The sequence below is a fragment of the Schistocerca gregaria genome, chromosome 6 (genome assembly GCF_023897955.1).
Source record: "Schistocerca gregaria isolate iqSchGreg1 chromosome 6, iqSchGreg1.2, whole genome shotgun sequence".
Lineage (NCBI taxonomy): Eukaryota > Metazoa > Arthropoda > Insecta > Orthoptera > Acrididae > Schistocerca > Schistocerca gregaria.
In genome coordinates, this window is record NC_064925.1 from 193,092,217 (window position 1) to 193,115,491 (window position 23,275).

Sequence of the window (23,275 nt, forward strand, 5' to 3'; positions counted from 1 at the left end):
AAACAGTGAGATGCCATTAAGTATCCAAGGCAGTTAAGTCATTTATATACAGAGCTAAGGTGGCATATTAAGCTCTACTGGACCCAAAGTAATGAATTGAGCAACAAATTAAAATACTATCTGGAAAAACTAATGCAGTTTGGAAACATATTTAATGATATGACAATCAGAATCTTTTTGGTACACTATAGAATGAAAACTAAGTGTTATTTGGTTTACAAATTTCTACAGTTTAGCAAACAAGCTTCAAGCAGTTATGTTTCTCTGCAGCTCTGGCTGCTTTGCCTTATGTAAAGCCTACCACCCTTGACAGCACAAAAAAGAAAAATCAGATACAGAAAATTAACAAAGAAAAACAAAACTGAAGCATGCATCAAGCATTGATGTTAGTTTTCTTACCTGTAACAGGTCCAGGAGCCACTACCAGGTTCAGGTTTATAGGTGAGGACAATGCGAGAAATAAGGTGTCAGTTAATCAACACAAAAATAAGTACAATAAAAAAGAGAAAGAAAATAAAAATATGCATCTAGCTCTAATGCTTAAATCATTTGCATCTGAGGAATTAGGAACAATGTAAGTGGAATAATGGAAATATTATTTGCAGTTTCATTTTAATCCAAGCCAAAGACAAAAGTGTCTTGCAAGTGTAGTTAGTGCTACAATATTAAAGATAAGCAGAATTCATAAATACTCACTGGCTTTGCCGGCAGTCCATCCGCCCACAGGTGGCACTGGCAGTGGCATTGGACCACCTGGTACTGGAGGCGGAGGTGGAGGACCACCACCTGGTGCCGGAGGAGGAGGAGGGATTCCCATGCCTGGGGGTGGAGGGGGCGGCGGTGGCCCTCCCATTCCAGGCAGTGGAGGGGGCGGTGGTGGAGGGCCCACCATTCCAGGGAGTGGAGGGGGTGGTGGCGGAGGGCCTCCCATTCCGGGCAGTGGAGGGGGCGGAGGTGGCGGGCCTCCCATTCCAGGGGGCGGAGGAGGTGGCGGCGGTGGGCCTCCCATTCCAGAGGGTAGAGGGGGCACTGGTGGTGATACTCCCATTCCAAGGGGTGGTGGCGGTGGTAGTGGAGGTCCTCCCACTTCAGGAGGTTGAGTTGACAGAACATCTCCCATTACAGGGGGCGGAGGTGGTGGCGGCGGTGGCGGTGGTGGTGCTGGACCTCCCGTTCCAGTGGGTGGAAGTGACTGCATCAGTGGTGGAGATGGATGGCTGGCAGAAGAAGGAGATACAAGTCGATCAGAAGAAATTTGAGCTGTCACAGGTACAGAATTCTGCATCGATTCAGGTACTTTATCCGGAACACAACTTTCAGCAGGAGTCTCAGTTGCTGTAACTGCAGGAGGAAAGTCTGATGTCTGATGTAGAATGCCACCTACTCTTGATGTTTCACTATTTTCATGCTGAACTTTCTCACTTGACATTATCATACTATTATTTTCAAGAGGCAGTGTAGTTGAAACACATTGCTCCTTCATTGGTATTAAGTCTTTAGTGTCTGTTGCTTTTTCACACAAGACAATCACTTTTTTTGTGTGGATTTCAGGTTTCTTTGGTTCCTCTTCTACAACTGCAGGGACAGCTCTCATGACAACCATGTCCTCAGGTTTAGTTTTCATTTTGTTCTGTTTCTTCTCGGAAGAAAATCTGAAAGAGCCATCTCTTGTTGGAGAGTCAAAATCGGCCTTTGTTTTTGCTGTCAGTGACTGAAATGATAAAAGAAAACATTGGGTAATACAACTGAATAAAAATGAGTTCTTGAGAACAAGTGTGTTCTCTGCCCTGGTGGAGATCCCAGTCATTTCATGCAACTATAACCCAGTACGATAATGTAAAACTAAGATTATAGCAACCAGCAGTACCTCCACTAATAAAAGAGACTTTCACACACACACACACACACACACACACACACACATACACAGAGAGAGAGAGAGAGAGACTGTGTTATTTGACTAAGACCACGAAACACAGTTATTAAAATTAAATCCTGCAAGGTTTGGCATAAAGTTACAGTAATTATTAGAAGGATAGTGAATTATTTAATGCAAAATTGACTGAAGACTTCAAGAAATATTTAGTACAAATGGAATTATAGACAAAATGTTATAGTCACAAGTAATGAACAGTTTACTGTCGATAAAACAGCAAACTTTTTTCTTTATTCATGTATACTTTGCCTCTTCAAAGGCCTAGTGTTCTCTTTTTCAATGGGACCAAGAGAGTTACATAACATGGTTATTAATGATTGATGCAACCAGTCAAGCACAAGGATTTTTTTTTTAAAAAAAAAAAGACCTAGTCCTCTTTCTGAAAGAGTCGCTAATTAAAAATTGGAAAATTGGAAGTGAATGGTTTAAGGTAAACAGACAGTAACTAAATTATGATAATATTCAACAAACACAGTTCAATTTTTTTCATTGAGTTCCTGAACCTGTAGCAAATATCTGTTTGAATAACGAGGAATTACAAAAAACAAAATTTTTAAAATGCGATATTAACCCTACAAAATGAAGCTGTACAAAAATTTCTGTATTATGTCCTTAATAATAGCATTTCTCATAAAATGGCAAAACAATGTGATTATGTTATTATTTTGTATAGTTAAACACTAAGAATGAAAATTCAACATAAAACTTTGCTTTTGCCATACGCAGAGAAGGTAAGGAAGATATGTTTTTATGAAGGCATACATCTGTACATCTTTGAAATGGTTTTGATTATTTTTTGTTTTTGATTATTTTTGTACATTTAGGATTATTAATGGAGGCAATAAATCCCTGATCAAAAAGAAACTAAAAGAAGAAGTTCACAACTAAGTATGCATATTTACTTCTATAGATAAAATACTGAAGCTTTCCAGTGACACAAATATTTATATTCTTGTATCATCATCATTATTATTAACTTATTAACTTCTTGCTACAGACTCAATCCCAGAAAGTGATCTAGAGCTAATTGTGTTATATTCCAGTCTTAAAATGTCTTTTTTTGTAACGTAATTTACACTTCAGTGGACAGGTACACCTGTCAAGGTGCGTTAATATTGTTTCAATGATGATAGAAAACTTGCTGCCAAATACAGTAATCTATTGCTACTGTAATTTTTTGTTGTTGTTATCTACTGTGAGGGAACTCTATGTTAAGACTCTTCCTCTCTGCATAACTAACGCAATGTATATCCGTTTTAACATGCTTACTGTATTCATCCCTTGGGCCCTTGGCGTCAACTCTAACACCCCCTCCCCCCCCCCCCCCCCCCACACACACACACAAACTTCCTTCCATTACCAAACTGGTGAGCTGGCTGAAGTGGCCGAGCGGTTCTAGGCGCTTCAGTCAAGAAATGCGCGACTGCTACGGTTGCTGGTTCGAATCCTGCCTCGGGCATGCATGTGTGTGATGTCTTTAGGTTACTTAGGTTTAAGTAGTTCTAAGTTCTACGGCACTGATGATCTCAGATGTTAAGTTCCATAGCGCCCAGAGTCATTTGAACCAAACTGGTGATTCCTTGAATTAATTCGGTATCTCTTCATTAATTCTCCAGTCTACTCATCTAATTATCTGTCACCACATTTCAACAGATTCAATGCTCTTTTTGTCTGTAATTTTTATCATCCACATTCCCCTTACATGTAACACAAACTCCAGATAAACACAATTAAAAAAGAATTCCTAACATTTAGATTTACATGTGATGTTAAAATATTTCTTTTTCCCAAGGAGACGTTCCTTATTACTGCTAGCCTGTATTTTATATCCTCGTTACTTCTTTTATTGTCACTTATTTTGCACCCAAGATAACTTAACATGCCTGGCACTTCTTGTATCTTGTTTCCTTATCTAATTTCCTCAGTATCGCCCAATTTCATTTGGCTTCTCTCTCTTACTTTTTTTTATATACTTTTGTTTATTTGCATCTCATTAGAGTCTTTCCAGACACTGTCTATTCCTTCAAACAATCCTTTAAAATCACATACCATCTTTGACAGTATAATGTCATTGACAAAGCTTACAGTTTTCATTTCTACTCCAACATTTAATTACAATTAGTGTTGCCTCTTGTGTTCCCAAATTTCTTGAGAACTCAAACTGATCTTACCCCATATCTGATTCCATCAGTCATTCTGTTCTTCTGTAGTCCTGGTTTTTTCTTGAGTAATGTCCACTGATTGAGAATTTGATGAGGAATTGGTTTTTAAAGTTTACAACCATGACCTATCAAATTGTTGGTTTGGTGATACATTTGTTCATCCCCAACTGCTTTGGTATTGGGATTATTACATTCTTCTTGAAGTATAAAGGTATTTCACCATCCTCATATATTGTAAACATAGATTTTAAGTTTAATCTTGTTTATTTCTCAGAAGAACTTGACTCAGAACCATGGAGGTCACAATCACTTCTGGCGATAATGGTGCTGACTGTAAACTTCTATGAAATTTTGTGACCAAAACTGATCTCAAATCTCTCTGATAATCACTGGAACGATTTTTAGCTATCATTTACTTAAGTGAGATATTATACACCATATTCCTGAACTGCGTATCATTACAGACCCCTACCCTTTTGCATTTGCTTCTCCTGATAGCAGATTTAAGTAAGTATTAGTGTAATTCGACCCTCAGAAATGGCATGAGCGAGGTAGACAATCCACTAGCCATTTGGATATTTCAGTGGTTCCCAACCTGGAGGTGATCATCCCTAATTTTCTGAGAGGTAAAAACAAGTAAGAGAAGTAAGTTATTTTATTTTTGAAAGATCGTTACCACCATCACTGTTTTGCAAGAGTGTAATACTTATTACATAAGTTACCAACAAAAACTTTTTTTTCAAATAAAGTAGAGTTTCAATATTTTGAATCTCAGAATTGCAAATGTTCAATAAATCTGAGCCTCATAAAACAAAAGTAAAATAAAAAAAATTAAAAAATACTACTGTACGGCATATGGAACCTGGATCCATTTCCTCCAGCCACTTACGGCACAACACCTGTTCAACAACACTACACATATGCGTCTCCTGGTTTTTAATTGTTTACAAAATCACACCTTCTGTTGCAAGCGGTGGTTTAGGTTTGTCATTATAGTAAAGTACAGTGTTACATTCATTTCCTTTGTTAAGTATTTTGCTTGTAAACCTAGAAATGACTGCTACAACAAAGAAAAGCAAACTTGTGCCTTTGAATGGTAAGTCAGAACACTGAAACAACTCTACAAATGAGAAGTTATTCTGAATGTTACGTTAGAGCACTGAAATGACTTGGCAACATAGTTAATTACATTGGAACAGTTTTCTTCAAAAAAAGCTCTGAAGAATCTCTCAATGAAAAACATTTAAAGAAGCCATAATTTGAAAAAAAGAAAAAACAAAAAATAGAAAAAAACAAGTGTGGTGTTGTTTGTGTGGTTTATTCTTATAAACATTGTTTTTTTTAATCAAAATATCCACAGGTGTACTGCCAGTTCACAGTGTCCAACGGGCACAATATTTCGGCGATCATACATGTCGCCCTCATCAGGTGAACTGACAGACTGAGCTCTTGTGAACGTGATAGCACGGAGAGCCATACGCTATGGCTGCTCAGAGGGAACTAGGTTCGGTCGCAGTGGCAGCCAATTTAAATACCCTCCACCCGCGGCATGGTCCCTCTGCTGTCCACGCCCCGTGCCACGGTCGTGCGGTGGAACAGATTGCGACAGCGTCTGAGATGACATCGGAGTGATGTCTCTGTCCACCCTGGTCGTCACAACTATATGTTTGCTCGTCTTACTCTTGATTAACCCAATTGCTGGTTCCCAAGCCTTGCTATATATTATAGCCACAGTCACAGTTTATGAGGTCAGCATTGGTGTGAATTTCGATGGCCTCTCTAACAATGCTGTCCCAGTATCTTGACGTCTGTACCAGAATCCTCGTGCGTTCATACTCCATAGCGTGATTTTTCAACAAACAATGTTCAGTGACCGCCGACTTGCTTGGATACATCAGTCGAGTGTGCATCTGGTGTTCATGGCATTGATACTCGACAGTACGCTTCGTCTGACCGATATACGACTTGCCACATTGACACGGAATCTGGTACACGCTGGCCTTCCTCAAACCGAGGTCATCTTTGGTGCTCCCCACCAGTGCACGAGTTTTATTTGGAGGACAAAACACAGATCCGACCCCGTGTTTTTCCAAATTGCGGATGATTTTCCCCGAGAGTGAGCCTGTATATGGAATAAATGCAGTGTCTACCTCCTCCCTCGTGATTTCATCCATCTCCACAGGTTGTGCTGTAGTGGTTGGGCGGAGAGCATGTTGAATCTGCCACTCTGAGTGCCAATTTTTTCGAAATACAATTCTCAGATGTCCTGCGACCGAACCCAGTTTCCTCAGAGCAGCCATAGCATACAGATCTCTGTGCCGGTACGTTCACAGGAGCTCAGTCCATCAGTTAACCTGATGATGGCGACATGTATGATCACTGAAATATTGTGCCCGTTGGACACTGTAGACCGGCAGTACACCCATGGATATTTTGATTATCAAATATACCGGGAGAAACTCAAGAATCACATTGTTTTCTTCCTTTCCCACATAAATTTCGATAATCCGATTTCAGTAGTTCAAGGTGGCCCCAGTCCCAACCACCTCAAATTATCAAGACTGTACAGTCCTAGCAGTAGCCCATGACAATGTGGTGGAGGTTACAACTTGTCAGCTTGTGAATCTAGTGCATGAACATCATCTTCCACATATTGACAACCCACTACACACATACTTTGTACAATGCATCTATGAGACAGGCACATCACATATGGTTAAATATCTCACAAAAATGCCTTCTTGTTGTAAGTATAAGTGGCAGTCAAGTGAAAACAAAACAAATTGCACAAAAGTAAGTAAAATCTTTATCACCTCAAACACAATCTCTCTGAGACAAGGCGGTCAATGTCTTAATGGAAAAATGTTTGTAGTTTCCCACAGAACCACAGTTGTACACAGGCATGCAACTTTTTGCTTGAAGCAAATCAACAGCCATGCATGACTTTCTCCAGGGCTTCAAAAACATGGAAATCACTTTGGAAGAGATTGGGGCTATAACAAGAGTGCACAAGGACTTCCCAGTGAAACTTCTGCAGCCTAGCCAAAACAACATTGGCAACATGTAGCCAGCATTATTCTGCAACAGAATTATGCTGTACATCAATATTCCTGGGTGCTTGGAGTTGATGGGAAACATAAATTTTTGCAAAGTGCCCACATACCACTGCGCATTAATTTTTGTGGTGTCTTGTTACAGAAAGTCAATGAGCAGCATGTGACCCTTTCAATCAAAGGAAAAGACTTCCCTGGAGCTGGTGTGCCTGTTGTTTTGACTATGCTGCTGAGGTTTCACAAGGAAACTCTCACACATTCTCTGTACAGTCTGATCTTTCCCCCAGATGATTTCCAAATTTTTGGTGCCCCGAAGAAAGGCATTTGTGGTCACTGATCTGCTTCACACAAAGAAGTGCACGTCTGGGTACAGTCATGGTTCCAAAGAAAACTGCAAACACATTTTCATGAAGGCAGTGACCATGTTGTCATAGTGGGATAAATGTCCTGTTCGAGCAAAGAAAGTTGACACTCAGTGCAGTGACTGTTGGGAGTGACTATAAAGGTATTTCCCATTCACTGTTGCTCCCTTCAGCTACCCCACTAAGTGTCAACTTAGTTTGCATGACTGTTATTAACAGAGGGTTAAGTGTGTTACGGTGTTTACTTTTGAAATAATAAATAGTTTACATAATTTTTTTCCATCTGTCTTGTTTTCATCTGACTGCCCCACATAGTTCCAACAATAGACCACAAATTACTTTATTAATCATTTCACAACAATAAATGAAGTAACTGAGAGCACAATACAATATCAACTATGGAACAGCTACTACCTTACTGTAGAGTGGTGGTTCCCAACTGAGTGGTGATTACCACCTTAGGGATGAAGTATAATTCTGAGGGGCAGAAACAAATTTTATTTTATTTCAGCCACAAAACTAAATTACTTTTAAACAAGCATTACCATTATCAACATTTTGTGACTGTAATACTGATTACATAAATTACCAAGAATTACATTTTCTTTTCAAAGACTAGCATTAATGTGTGGCACAGTATGGTAGAGGTTACAGCTAGTGAAACGGTTGTATGAACAACATCTCACTCACATATTCCACCAATTAAACAAATTCTTAATGCTATGTACCATGCATCTACGACAGTAAAACTGAGACACATCCATCATATATGTTTCAATATGTCATGAAAATGCCTTCTCTAAGCTATAGTTCCAGCAATAGACCAGAAATTGCTTCATTCTTCATTTGGAAACAGTAACCGAACTAACCAACAGCACAGTGCAGCAGTAACTTTTTAACGGATACTACGCTACTGTAGGCCTGCTCAGTATTATTATTGTTTGTCATTGCGGCAGTGATCAGACACAAAGCATTGTCAGCAGTCTTCCAGTTTGTGCCAGTTCAGAGGTAAGGAGGTCTAGCATTCAAGTGATATACAAACAGTAGGCATAAGTACAGCACACAGATTTTAACTTGGTTGCTTGTGAATGGAAATGCAGGGCGAGGGGAAAGAAAGTGTTGTTTGGGAGAGGACTGGTGCACAGAAAGCACATTTTGCGACAAGTGTCTACTCTCATTGTGGACAGTTAGCTTTCCTTTCTGAAAAGGAGTTGCAGGTAGCAATAGCGATGCACTTAGGACTGATTCATCGTTTTATATAGAAAAGAAGGTTTCTAAAATAACCCGTACCAATTGTCTCATTGAATCATTACTTCATGGTTTAACGGAACACCCACAATAACTAAATGTCATTTATTTTCTGTCATTTTATTAATGGAAGTATTCAAAGAAAATTATTTTCATTCTATAGTTTAGTTAAACACTAATTTTAATTATGGTGCGGAGGGAGGCACTAATTAATATCTGATTGTGCTCAGGGGGCAATGGTCTCAGAAGGTTGGGAAACACTGTGTTATTTCTATAGGGGTCACCAAATTCTGTCACCCTCACCACAGAGAGAGTAATTATAAGCTTACAGTATGTTGAGAATTATGCCATACAGTCCTAGATTTTTAGTGCTGCTGGATAATATCCAGGGTTGCAAAAATGTCTGGGGAATGAAAATTTTAGGACTGGTGAGGATTCTTTTGGTTTTAAACCTTTATGTTCAATATTGCCTTTTTAAACATTCTTTTACAACCATGCCTGTCTCAGCTGACCTTGGAGCAAGCACTGATGTTAATGGGAGGGCATGACAACTGGTTCTGCCTTAACACCATATACTGTTAACCATTTGGCAACACAAAAGGAGTAACGTGTTTATGTGGTTTTACTGTGTGACGTAACTTGTCTAAACATTTTTGATCATTTTTATCTCCATTTGTTTTTTGGTCTCATCATTTAGTAATGGGCAAAAGAAAGTGTATGTTTATTGTCAACCTGCAACAGGAATACCAATTTTTTTTTAAATTATGTCATGTCAGTAATAATAAATGTGTTTATTGCAGACTGTGTACTGAAGAAATTCTTGTTGCATGTGAAGAAAAAGGTGATATTAAAAATTATGTGAAAAAAACTAAACATAGAAGAGTTATAAATACTATTGCTCCACCAAACACAAGAGATTTTTTTAAATCAAAAGATGGGTATAACAGTGATCTGGAGGTGCTGCCAAATGGCAAATTTTCAAGTTGGCAAAAATTGATATTTCAAGTTACAATATTTCTAATAGGGTTGAGTTTGTAATTTCTTTGCCTGGGACATCTGCTCCACATGAGAAAGCTTTATTCAATATCAGGAACATTTGGTTTGTGGAAAGGGACAGACTTGCAGTTAAATGTTAAAAATGATCTCATATCTTTCTTGTTGTGAGAAAATCGTGGAAACGGTGTGATCAGTTGTTTGCTGAGAAATGTAATGGTGTCAAAGTGCCAGCAAAAAGAGTGTTATGCTTATTACGAAAATGGTGCCAAACAGGATCTGTTTTGAACACAGCATGGAATATTCCAAAATGTGCCTCTACACTAGAAAATGTCACTGCAGTTCACCAGAAAATTCTTCGCAGTCCTACCAAATCAAACTGGTGCCTATCGCAAGAGACTGGCATATCACGTCAATCATGCAGATGAATACTCCACCTGGGCCTGCACCTGCACCACTACAGAGAGTCTGCTGTTCATGCATTAAAACCAGCAGATGCTTCTCAGCACAGCCAGTTTTATGAGTGGTTGTTCACTGAGATAACAATCAGTGGCTTGGACATGGATCTGCTCTCTACGTCTAATGAAGTCTGGTTTCACCAGAGTGTTTATGTCGATTCACAGACTCACAGGTTCTGGGCAATGGAGAATCTACATAACTTCCACAAAACACCACTGCATGGTCAGAAGGATGGGGTTTGGCGTGCAGTGTCTGCATGCCGCATTATTGGTCCCATCTTCTCTCAGCAGACTCCGGCTTTGCTGCGTTACATTGTCAATATTTTGAAACCATTTGTGGCAGCATTAACAGAATAGGAAGAGACCTACAGTTACCTCCATCAGGATGGAGCAACTGTCCATACAGTCAGTTGCACCTTGGAGTACATTTACACAATCTTCATGCCTGACAGGGTTGTTAGTAAAGGTCAGTCAGGTTGTGTCCCTAGTTGGCCACCCAGGTCACCTGATCTGTCAGTGCGCAATTATTTTGTGTGGGGAGCCCTCAAGTCTAAGGCATATCGCAACAACTCTCACAGCTGGATGTTCGCGTCATTCTCGCACGATATTTCAACAGCGTGCCTCGCTGTCTTCTTCAGGTAGCACCTGAAGAAGACAGCGAGGCACACTGTTGAAATATCTTGCGAGAATGACGCAAACATCTGACTGGATTCCTGAATATCAAAGATGTCAACATACTGCCGGGAAAGCATGAAGAATTACAACTCTCACAGTGTTCAAGAACTGCAGCAGAACATTTCAGAGGAGACTGTGGTAATTTCAGAGGTTCAGCTTGCAACCACCTTCAGCAACTTGCTGACCAGGGCCCAAAAGTGATAAGCGGTGAATGGTGGTCATTTTCAACATCTGCTATAGTTGGGTTAGTACTGCTGTATTTGGGTTAGTACTGTATTTCCTTTCCTCTGGAGCTCTGTTCTCTGGGTCACTTTTATTTGACCCACCATGTATGTGTAAGGAAACTAAACTCCACCCAAACAGGCCTCATAAGGCCAACTTTACTGACTGACCACTGTGTCATCCTCAGGCGAAGGCATCACTGGATGCAGATGTGGAGGGGCATGTGGTCAGCACATTGCCCTCCCAATCACTGTAGCTTTTGTGACCAGAGCCACTACTTCTCAGTCAAATAGCTCTGCAATTTACCTCACAACGGCTGAGTGCACCCTACTTGCCAACAGCACTTGGCAGACCTGAATCGTCACCCAGCTAAGTGCTAGCCAAGCCCACAGTACTTAACTCTGGTGATCTGAGAGGAACCAGTGTTACCGTTGCATTGAGGCCATTGGCACACATATGTAACCATGGCAAGAAATTATCACAAGCTAACTGGGTGATATCAATCACAATTGTCAAAATTTAAAAAAAAAAATCACCAAGCAGAGCCAAAATTGAGTTTTAGCTAAAAGCAAATGACACTGAGAAAAAAAACTTTCAAAGGCTGTCAAAATATGGCACCCTGGAGCTCATGATTTCCAAGAAGGAATGTTAAGATGTGTTGGAGGATGGGACTGTGTTGGGGTGGGGGAAGGGAATGGGGAAATGGGCAAGTTAAGGCCAGCACTTCTATAATGAACCTTTTTGCCAAAACAGCAGGGTTCACTCTGCACACCGGTCAGCTGACAGCCAACTTTTGAACACTCTTATGTCATGTACTGACTCTAACTTCCCTGAACTTTGTGTAGTAACTTACAAACTCAGTCAAGGTAAAACTGTTTTCAAATACTTTGAATTTCTTATTTTAGCAAATATACTCTATGCTTTGGCGAGGAAAAACATTTAAGCCTATGCAGCAGACCATACCATTCCTTACTAACCCTTTAGTGGCAGATGTCGTAAATTTACATCATACCAATGTTATGCTGATGATTGGAAGGTTTTTGAGCACCAGTGCCTGTAGGTGCTGATACCACATGAAGCTACCAAAGCTTCTGACAAGTGCTACATTTTGCTGAGTGTTTTAGTTACTTCTAAAGCACCATGAATTTTTGTTTTTACATTTGCATCTACATGACTACTCTGTAATTCACATTTAAGTCGTGGCAGAGGGTTCATCAAACCACAATCGTACTATCTCTCTACCATTCCACTCCCGAACATCGCAGGGGAAAAACGAACACCTAAACCTTTCTGTTCGAGCTCTGATTTCTCTTATTTTATTTTGATGATCATTCCTACCTATGTAGGTTGGGCTCAAGAAAATATTTTCACATTCAGAAGAGAAAGTTGGTGACTGAAATTGCATAAATAGATCTCGCCGCGACGATAAACGTCTTTGCTTTAATGACTTCCACCCAATTCGCGTATCATATCTGCCACACTCTCTCCCCTATTACATGATAATACAAAACGAGCTGCCCCTTTTTTCCCCCTTTCGATCTCCTCCGTCAACCCCACCTGGTAAGGATCCAACACCGCGCAGCAATATTCTAACAGAGGACGAAAGAGTGTAGTGTAAGCTGTCTCTTTAGTGGACTTGTTGCATCTCCTAAGTGTTCTGCCAATGAAACGCAACCTTTGGCTCACCTTCCCAACAATATTATCTATGTGGTCTTTCCAACTGAAGTTGTTCATAATTTTAACACCCAGGTACTTAGTTGAATTGACAGCCTTGAGAATGGTACTATTTATTGAGTAATCGAATCCCAATGGATTTCTTTTGGAACTCATGTGGATCACCACACACTTTTCATTATTTAGCATCAACTGCCACCTGCCACACCATATAGCAATCTTTTCTAAATCGCTTTGCAACTGATACTAGTCTTCGGATGACCTTACTAGATGGTAAATTACAGCATCATCTGTGAACAACCTAAGAGAATTGCTCAGATTGTCACCCATGTCATTGATATAGATCAGGAACAGCAGAGATCCCAGGATGCTTCCCTGGGGAACACCTGATATCACTTCAGTTTTACTCGATGATTTGCCATCCATTACTATGAACTGCGACCTTCCTGACAGGAAGTCACGAATCCAGTCGCACAACTGAGACGATACCCCATACGCCCGCAGCTTGATTAGAAGTCACTTGTGAGGAGCGGTGTCAAAAGCTTTCCGGAAATCTAGACATACAGAATCAACTTGAGATCCCCTGTTGATAGCGGCCATTACTTCGTGCAAATAAAGAGCTAGCTGCATTGCACAAGATGATGTTTTCTGAAACCATGCTGATTATGTATCAATAGATCGTTCCCTTCGAGGTGATTCATAATGTTTGAATACAGTATATGCTCCAAAACCCTACTGCAAACCGACGTCAATGATATAGGTCTGTAGTTCAATGGATTACTCCTAAGACTCTTAAACACTGGTGCGACCTGCGCAATTTTCTAATCTGTAGGTACAGATCTATCGGTGAGCGAGCGGTTGTTTATGATTGCTAAGTAGGGACCTATTGTATCAGTGTAATCTGAAAGGAACCTAATCAGTATACAATCTGGACCTGAAGACTCGCCCTTATCAAGCGATTTGAGTTGCTTCGCAACCCCTAAGGTATCTACTTCTAAGAAACTCGTGCTAGCAGCTGTTCGTGTTTCAAATTCTAGAATATTCCATTCGTCTTCCCTGGTGAAGGAATTTCAGAAAACTGCGTTCAATAACTCCGCTTTAGTGGCACAGTTGGTAACAGTACCATCGGCACTGCGCAGTGAAGGTATTGACTGCATCTTGCCGCTTGTGTACTTTACATACGACCAGAATTTCTTCGGATTTTCTACCAAATTTCGAGACAATGTTTCATTGTGGAACCTATTAAAGGCATCTCGCATTGAAGTCCGTGTCAAATTTCACGCGTCTGTAAATTTTAACCAATCTTTGGGATTTCGTGTTCTTCTGAACTTTGGATGCTTTTTCCGTTGCCTCTGCAACAGAGTTCGGACCTGTTTTGTGTACCATGGGGGGATCAGTTCCATCTCTTACCAATTTATGAGGTATGAATCTCTCAATTTCTGTTGCTACTATATCTTTGAATTTGAGCCACATCTCGTCTACATTTGCATAGTCAGTTCGGAAGGAATGGAGATTGTCTCTTAGGAAGGCTTCTAGTGACACTTTATCTGCTTTTTTAAATAAAATTATTTTGCGTTTGTTTCTGGTGGATTTGGAAGAAACGGTATTGAGCCTAGCTACAATGACCTTGTGATCACTAATCCCTGTATCGGTCATGATGCTCTCTATCAGCTCTGGATTGTTTGTGGCCAAGAGGTCACGTGTCTTTTCGCAACCATTTACAATTTGCGTGGGTTCTTTCATATAGAAATTTATTCAGGTATTAAGGGATTAAAAAAGTACTCATTTCCAAGAACAACAATATGAGAAACTACTAATATCAGGTACATGCAACATAAAGTACAGAGTCCAGTTCTCCGTGAAATCAAACAGAAATCCTCTTTATTGATGTACCAGCTCTTTATGTAACCACCTTGCCACTGGTTTTTTGCACATTTTCTCATTGATACATAGTGAATGCTGAGATAAAGAATTTTTCTGAGGAATACTTTTGGTGAAAATTCTGTAACATTTGTTCACAGTAGACCTAAAGATACAGATGTATTTCTTTTCCAGCTTTCTTACATAAACCTCAAATTAAAGGCAAATAATTTTTTCTACTTTTGTTTTCTTTGAAACTTCTGCTCTATTATGGCAAAATGACATACCACCTATACATCTACACTGATTTATTTCTGTTGAGGACTCTGTAACATCACACCAGATGCAAAATGAATATAAATCTATTCATTTAGTTTTGCAGTATTTAAACAGAGCAATTTTTATGGCAACCTATGTTTGTATAAAAAGTAAGCAGCAATTGAATATATATATATATATATATATATATATATATATATATATATATATATATATATATATATATATGTGTGTGTGTGTGTGTGTGTGTGTGTGTGTGTGTGTGTGTGAGAGAGAGAGAGAGAGAGAGAGAGAAAGAGAGAGAGAGAGAGAGAGAGAGAGAGAGAGAGGAGGGAGTGGGGGTTATATATCTGTTATATCTTTTCAATGATGAGGTAATTAGAAGGAAGCTCATAATGTAGACGGATGAGGAAGGAAGTCTTTTTTGAAGGAACCATCCAACCATTCAGCTTACACAATTTAGGAAAACCATGGAAAATAGAAATCTGGATGGCTGGGTGTGTATTTGATCTACCAGCCTACCATATGTGTGACTCCAGTGTCTTCGAAAAAGTCTTCCGTCCTTATTAATTGGCAAGCTGTGAAATGTTTCCTGTGTGTAGTGAATCTGAAGTTGATAGAAAAGTGAACTGATAAATTCTTTCACAAGGGCTGTATTATTTTATATGTAGCAGCTTTCCTGCAACTGTAACCCTTTTATACATGAATAACAATGTGGCCTTGCCTGCTTAATGTTCCATTATAATGATGTGATGCAAGTGATTAAAGTTTGTTAATAACAACTTCACATCATTACTACATTACTACATTTACTGTCACAAAGTGCAAATTCAGAGGGTTTCAGCTCTGTTTCATGTGTTTTCAATTTATTTACCAGCTGATCTACAAGGCAACTACAGATACTATGAAGATGCCAAAATTTCTCTTAGTTTAATAACATTATCTTAAATATGGATATCAAAGTATAATAAATACTGGGCAGTATATATATTCTTCCAAAACCTTTCTACACTAAACATGAATTTTGATTTTAGCACAAAATTTAAACAGAAACTTCAACAGAATGAAACATTGACAGTGACACTTGGTAACAGTAATAATCCTCAACAATGTCAGAGTACTTATTGTTTGTTATATAAAGAACAAATAAACTTATCTGCTACATTATGGTAATCTTGACACTTTCAAGCTACCAACCTCTATATCAGCTATGGTCTTATTTGCTTCCATTTGTTGCCTCAAAGAGTCAACAAGTTCTTCTAGCTCAGCTATCCTCTGTTCTGACTCATAGACCTTCTGTTCATGCTCTCCCCGCAGGTTGAATAAAGCTACTTCCTGATTTCGTATTAGCCTGTTTAGAGTTTCACGGTGTTCTCGTTTCAGGCCCATAACCACTTGCTGGAATTCTGTGACAGAAAAGGTGAATATTAAATTATAGCACTTTTTAAACATAACTGCTTCCTGGGCTTTCATATAATTGAAAAATAGTACCACTAGCATGTGTTTTCATGCCAGCACTTTAACAAGCAAAAGATTCAGTGCTTAAGAATTTAGTGCTTAATTTAGCCGTAAAATTGTTAATACATACTGAAACTTATTACACGTGGCAATGATGAGTAGAACTCATACTGTTCATTGAGTTTCTGGGTGGTCATGTTGTGGATCTGTAAGAGGCTGGATGGCTCTCCCAAAGTATCATCAACCACATTCAAGGGATGAAGGGCACAAAGCTTTGTTTAGTAATGAGAACTACAGATAAATTTACATGGACTGCAGTAAAGTCCAAAAACAGAACAAGAAATCATTAAGAAAGTGAAAAACAAAGCACTAGAAACCAGTTACATCGAATAAGTTTTCACCACTTGACTCAGCCAGCGACACAATGAATAGTGTAAGCAAAAGTAAATATAAGGAGCCCTCGGATAAAGGCCAAAAAAGAAATATTCTAATGCCTGGAAGCACAAAAATGTATTACTGTATGCGGACGGAAAAAGCCTTTCAGCTCCCGTTCATGAAGCTTCAAACAATGAATATTCTGTATTCGCAAAAGTTAAACCCAGAGCTATATTAAGTGCTGTCGTCAAGAATTCATGAGAAACAAACAATCTGAAAAAAGACGACCACATTGTAATCATTGGTGGCGCCAACGATGTTTACAAAAACGAGAGCAAGTTAGAACTTGCAGTTTAAAGGAAGTTATTGCCAAAACTGTACAACACAAATGTTACCCTACTAAACCTTCCAGTGCAACATGATCTCCTGCAATAGTCATGTGTTAATACAGAAATTGAGTGCTATAATTTAGAGCTACAGAAACTATGTAAAAACTAAATCATGTGCACTTGCTAGACTTAAGCAACTGGAAACATGAAGAACAAACCAGGCACGGACTTCACTTAAACAGAAATGGGAAGCTCAAGTTAGTGAACCAGATAACAGAACCTTGTAAGGAGCTGCATAAAACCACAGACCCGATAATCTTAGATTATAATCAACAAGGTTTTTTTTTATGCTCAGTTTCAAGCAATACGATTTTACTGAACTAAACCCCTTCGATTGGAAGGAACCCTGTTCACATACCAAGAAACTGGCTTAGAAGTGAGTAAATCATCATTACAGTTCGGTGTTACAGACTTGTGTAATAATTCAACTGATTCAGAATACCATGTCACAAAGTGTTGTAAAATATCAGTGCCCTTTAGGATAATGCATCTAAATGTGCAGTATCTTTGGAATAAGCTCAATTTGCTGCAAGTAGTTGTGGATGAGAATGCACCACACCTGTTAGTAATTACAGTACATTGACTAAAAGACAATGAAATTGTGTATTACAAATTAGATGGTTATGTGGTAACAGATAGTTACTGCAGGCAACAGCACAAAGGGGGTGGGGTGGCAATATTTGTAAATTAATGTCTTCCATTTAAGAAAATCGCATTTTTTTAACAATACTGCAAAGAAGGAACAACTGAAATGGCTGGTGTTGTGGTCCACATAAACATTCATTCAAGCATGTTAGCTAAACATAAAGTTATTGGTATGTACCGCCCACCAAATACAGATGTGTTGTACTATATTCATAGACTTAATAGGGCAACTACACAAACAGGCCCCACTTACCTTAGCATAGTTGGAGACTTAAATATTGATGCAAACTCGTGTAGTACAACCCATTTGAAAATAACAGATACACTAAACTCATACAATCTCACAAGTATAGTGAACTCTGACACTAGAGTAAGAGAGTCAAGCTCCAGTAAGATAGATTATGTAATAGTCAATTAAAATGTAAAAGACAATGTTAACATTCAAAGTGTTGCTTTTCATTACTTAGATCACTATTGTCAGGTGTTAGAATATTTAAGGTTTACTGTACCAACAGCAACTAAGATAATTGAGAAGAAGCGAATTCTGAATAGCACCAACATCAGCACCCTCAAAACTAAGTTATCAGAGGAGAAATAGGGCACTATTTAGCAAAATAAAGGGTTAGAAAACAAATGGGAAAAATTTTATAGGACAATGCTGAAGCATTTCAACTGCTGCTGCCCTGTCAAAGAAATAACCAGTGTACGAACCAACTCTCATCTTGAAAGTAATAACAGGCTGAAACTTATGACTAGGCTGATTAAGTTAAGGCAGAAAATATATGATCTTGACTGTTTTATAAGGAAACAAAACCACATATGTTGAAGGAAAAGTACAATCAAGCCAAAAAACCTTTTAAGACACGCCTTTTACATTTGAGGAAACAGATAAACAATGATGCAACAGAGTGTTCAGCCAACATAGGTAAGGCATCCTGGAGACTAATCAATAAACATTGCAAAGCCACCAGCAAGGGACAGAGTGAACCACTTAGCATTAGACACACAGGCCATCTAGTGAAAGATCCAAATGAAGTATGAAACTTATTCAATAAGCACCTTATCTCTCCTTCTGGCCAAATAGCTCCTATTATGTATCTATAGGCTGGTACACCGATTGATGTCATGGATGGTACAGAGCTCAAATTTATGGAGGTGAATCAGCAGGAAATATTTAACACAATACAAATCTAAAGAAGAACCATTCATCTGGATGGGATGGTATCTCAATTGTGGCGTTAAAGAAATGTGCCAATGAAATAACTAAACACCTTACCTATCTTATCAACTGTAGCATTAATGAAAACGTGTACCCAAATGCCTTAAAAATAAGTGTAATTCAGCCAATCCATAAGAAGGGAAGTAAAGAAGAAGTTTCAAATCCTAGACTGATATCACTAATCCCTACCTTCAGTAAAATAGTTGAAACAGTTATCCTATCACAACTCACAACATTTTTCTCAAGACACAAAATGCTTACCGAATTGCAGCATGGGTTTAGGAAAGACCTAAGCATGGCCACTACTGTTGCTAGTTTCTTCCATGAAGCATATAGGAATATAGAATGGGGTATGCACACAGCCAGAATATTCCTTGATCTGAGCAAGGCTTTTGCCTTAGTAAACCATGAGCTTCTCATATTAAAAAATTGTGAGGATACAACATCAGTGATGCATCACTGAAACTTCTATCCACCTATCTGGTGAATCAGAAACAGAGTACCAAACTTACGCATCAAATTGACAATACGATCTTAACCTTTAAATCGCGCGACCACTATGGTCGCACGTACGAATCCTGCCTCGGGCAAGGATGTGTGTGATATCCTTAGGTTAGTTAGGTTTAAGTAGTTGTATGTTATAGGGGACTGATGACCTCAGAAGTTAAATCCACAAATGAAACAGTAACACAGGGAGACCCTCAAGGCTCAATTCTTTGACCTTTCCTCTTTTTAGTATATATTAATGACGTTGGATTCCCCATTAACTTGCACATTGTGAATTATGCTGATGACACCTCAGTTTTATTTCATGGTAAAGATTGTGAGGAACTGAAATTTTCAGCAAGTAATCTGATACTAGAATTAAGTTCATTCTTAATGCCAATCCCATAATTTACAGTTATCCAAAGCCAAATATCAAGGACTTTACCAACTTCCTTGCAGGAGAACCTGTCTTGAGCATCCAAAACTGCAAAGGAGCTTACCACCAGATACAGATGAGTACAGAACACGTACAAAAAATAGCAATTGTCATGCCTTTGGCTTATCTGAGTGCTTCTGTATACCTTATGGCTTCAAAAACATGGACCAAACATGGGAATTGGTTTAGATAATATTCTATTAAAGCTAACCTTCTGTATGCTTACCTCAATGACATCCTCATTTTTTCCCAAGGTAATGACACATATTACTCTCACACCATACAGCTCCAAGGCTCTCTCGATGATACAACAACTAATTTTAAACCCGAACACTGTGTGATACCAGGCACAACAAGATAGATATGGTGTAATGTGTCATGGACCTAAACTCATCCCTTCGTACCTCAACTGTTTCATAAGATCATATTTGACCAGCTGCACAACTTGTCACATCCCAATGTTCAACCCATGACATGCCTCATTGCAGATCATTTCATATGGCCAAACATCTACAAAGATTTCAAGAAGTGGATACACATGTGCATACCTTGTCAAAACAATGAAGTGGGACACAACATACAACCAACCCTCAGACAATTTAAAATACCAAAAGGGCAGTTCCAACACATGCATCTTGACGTGGTGGGATCTCTCCCTGAATTTCAGGGTTACTGATACATTCTTTCAGTCACTGACCACACCAAGCAGTGCATAAAAGCCACTCCCCTCGAAGACATGACAGCACTCCCCTCCAAGACATGTCAGCAGCATCAACAGTCAGAGCTTTCACTGACACTTGCATTTCCCAGTATGGGTGTCCAGTGTCCAAGACCACCTACCAAGACCAACAATTTGGATCTGTCTTGTTCAGTGAAGTATGTGACCTCTGTGGCACTCATCATTATCAAACTACTGCTCATCAACCTCAAAGCAATTGCCTTGTGGAATGATGGTATTGTATACTAAAAGCCACCATGATGTGCAACAGCATTTTCTGGGCAGAAGTACAATACTGGGCATACACACTGCTCAGAAAAATGATCTATATGCCTCCCTTACTGAAGTGCTGTATGGCAAGCCACTCACCCATTCTCCTGACATCACTCAACAGGTGCCCCCAGGAGAAACCACTGCTCTTCCCACCCTCAACACAGGATAAAAGAATGCAATGCATGACTTAATATGCTACCTCCATGATCTCATGGTGCCCCTAAAGTTTTCATCCACAAGGCACTCGCAGAATGCGACCATGCCATGCTTCACAATACGGTTTGGTGCACCTTGCAGCCTCATACAGATTCTCTCAAGGTTCTAAAAGGTGGCAAAAATTTGAAGTACTACTGAGTGGAAGAGACAACACATTATCTATCAGCTATTTACAACCAAAGTAGACCCTTCAGGATAACCCGTCCTCCAGCAACAAATCAACCTCCATCACCCAAAATGGCAACTCAACCAGACGCAGGTTGGCTGTTAATGATTTCAGCTTGACCCACTAATCATAGTGTGAAACTGCTTGACAAGTTCCTGGTCACCAAAGGTCAACATACCAAACATGATGCAGGGAACAGTTTCATAAGCCGGCATTGCACACATTCCTATGAACTGGTCAATGACATGGACTTGGCAACCATCACACTGAGGCTGCCTTCCAGTGGTTTCTTTACAATCACAGCCCTCAGAACATCACACCTCTCCCTCACTGCATCTGAGGACAGCAACAATGCATCTGAGGACTGCAACAGCTCCTGACAGCACCCCTAGCAACGGACATTCCACAACAGTCCCTCTACTGCTGGACTGTGCACCCAATGTCATACCTGGAAGATTTCCACCTAGATGCTTTGCAGTGGGAGCCAGACCACAATACCAGCAACACATATTGCTTGGATACCATCCTGGGCAATGCCCTTAACACATCACAGATCTCAGCACCATCATAGGGATGTCGCCTTATTGTACTGTCATCGGTCCACATTTACACCTTCCCCTAGTGCTCCACACCATGGAGGGGAAGAGGAGGGGGGTGGGTACTCTATGGGGAACCACATTGTGTAACCGCACTGACAGTAGATCTGGCTTCACAAAGGACAATCTTTTAAGCTGACTGTGTGTAGTTAGTATGCTCTACGATTTTGAATCATGCAAATGTGCTTTGCTATAGTTTACCATTTGAGCAATAAAGTATTATTATTCCATACTGTATCATATTGTATGTCACCCACAGCATATCCAGCATATCTCACGATTCAGATCTACAATGGCAAAGTAATAATATATTTAACAAGGAACGTGGTTCACTTAAATATTACTATTTACTCTTCAGGAGGAAAAGTGTTATTATGCTATTGGAGAATTCATTTTGGACAGTTTCACAGTTTGAACAAGATAATTATACATCTTGTGTCTATCTACTAGAAATTCCAGTATGTATCTGTGGAGCAGTATCTCAGAATTTATATGTAATAATGCAAACTTTTGAATATTTCCCTTTAAAATGTTTCTTATTGTAAATCTTGACATGTCTCCTTACACATCAAATGATTTGAAAATTGTAAGTTACAAGATAGATAAATCACATTTCATATTTCAGTATCACATTTAAGACTACTTTCAGGTTATTTATTTAAGTAATTTACACGCCCTTTTGCTGTGGATGAACAATAAAACCCACTGCCCCACATAACAATGACAAATTATTTTAATAGGCTGTCTTCATATTTTGCTTATCATTATTAATGCTTTGTAAGGATACAAATGAACATAATTAAATTAGCAGAAAATCAGATAACTACATAAAATAAATGAACTCCTTTCCTAGTTCTACTTAGTAGCTGCTGCTTAGCTACTGTCTGTTATTAATATTTATGTGTGTACCAATAAACTTCAAAAGATACGTCAATGTGTTATAAAAAGGAAACACTATTTAAACTAAATGATGTTTCATGCAATTAACCACATTTTCATTCAGCAAATCTAAATAGTAATGCTACACATAATTTTCCCCATTTTGCATCGATGTCAAATATCTCAAACCATATTCACAGGTAGCTACTTGAAGAACTTTAGACCAAATTACACTGGTTCATTTGAGATCCTGCACCAAGGAAAGGAATTCTACACAAACAACATGATTTATGTCTTATATTGTGTTTGTGTAGACTAAGTCATAGTTCATGTGAATAGGTAATTTTTGTAGTCATAATAACTATTAATACAGAAATATATTGGGAGTGAATGCCAAAAATTGCAAGATATTTGAAGAGAGCTCTATAAGATGGGTAGTAATATATATAAACCAAATACTGGCAGTAGCAATGTATGATGTCTCAGTTACTGCAATG

The 23,275-nt window shown here is 39.0% G+C and overlaps 1 protein-coding gene across 4 annotated transcripts in view; it reads right to left on the reverse strand.

The window, feature by feature from the left end:
• Window positions 1-23,275, reverse strand: part of LOC126278176 (protein cappuccino-like) — a 350,827-nt gene that overhangs the window by 61,930 nt on the left and 265,622 nt on the right. For 2 of the 4 annotated variants that reach the window (XM_049978073.1, XM_049978076.1), the window contains 3 exons: window positions 16,120-16,328; window positions 697-1,711; window positions 400-420 (listed from right to left, as the gene is read on the reverse strand). In XM_049978073.1, the coding sequence (XP_049834030.1) occupies window positions 400-420; window positions 697-1,711; window positions 16,120-16,328 (1,245 nt within the window). The remainder of the gene's footprint in view (window positions 1-399; window positions 421-696; window positions 1,712-16,119; window positions 16,329-23,275) is intronic. The other 2 variants (XM_049978075.1, XM_049978077.1) reach the window with 1 other exon arrangement.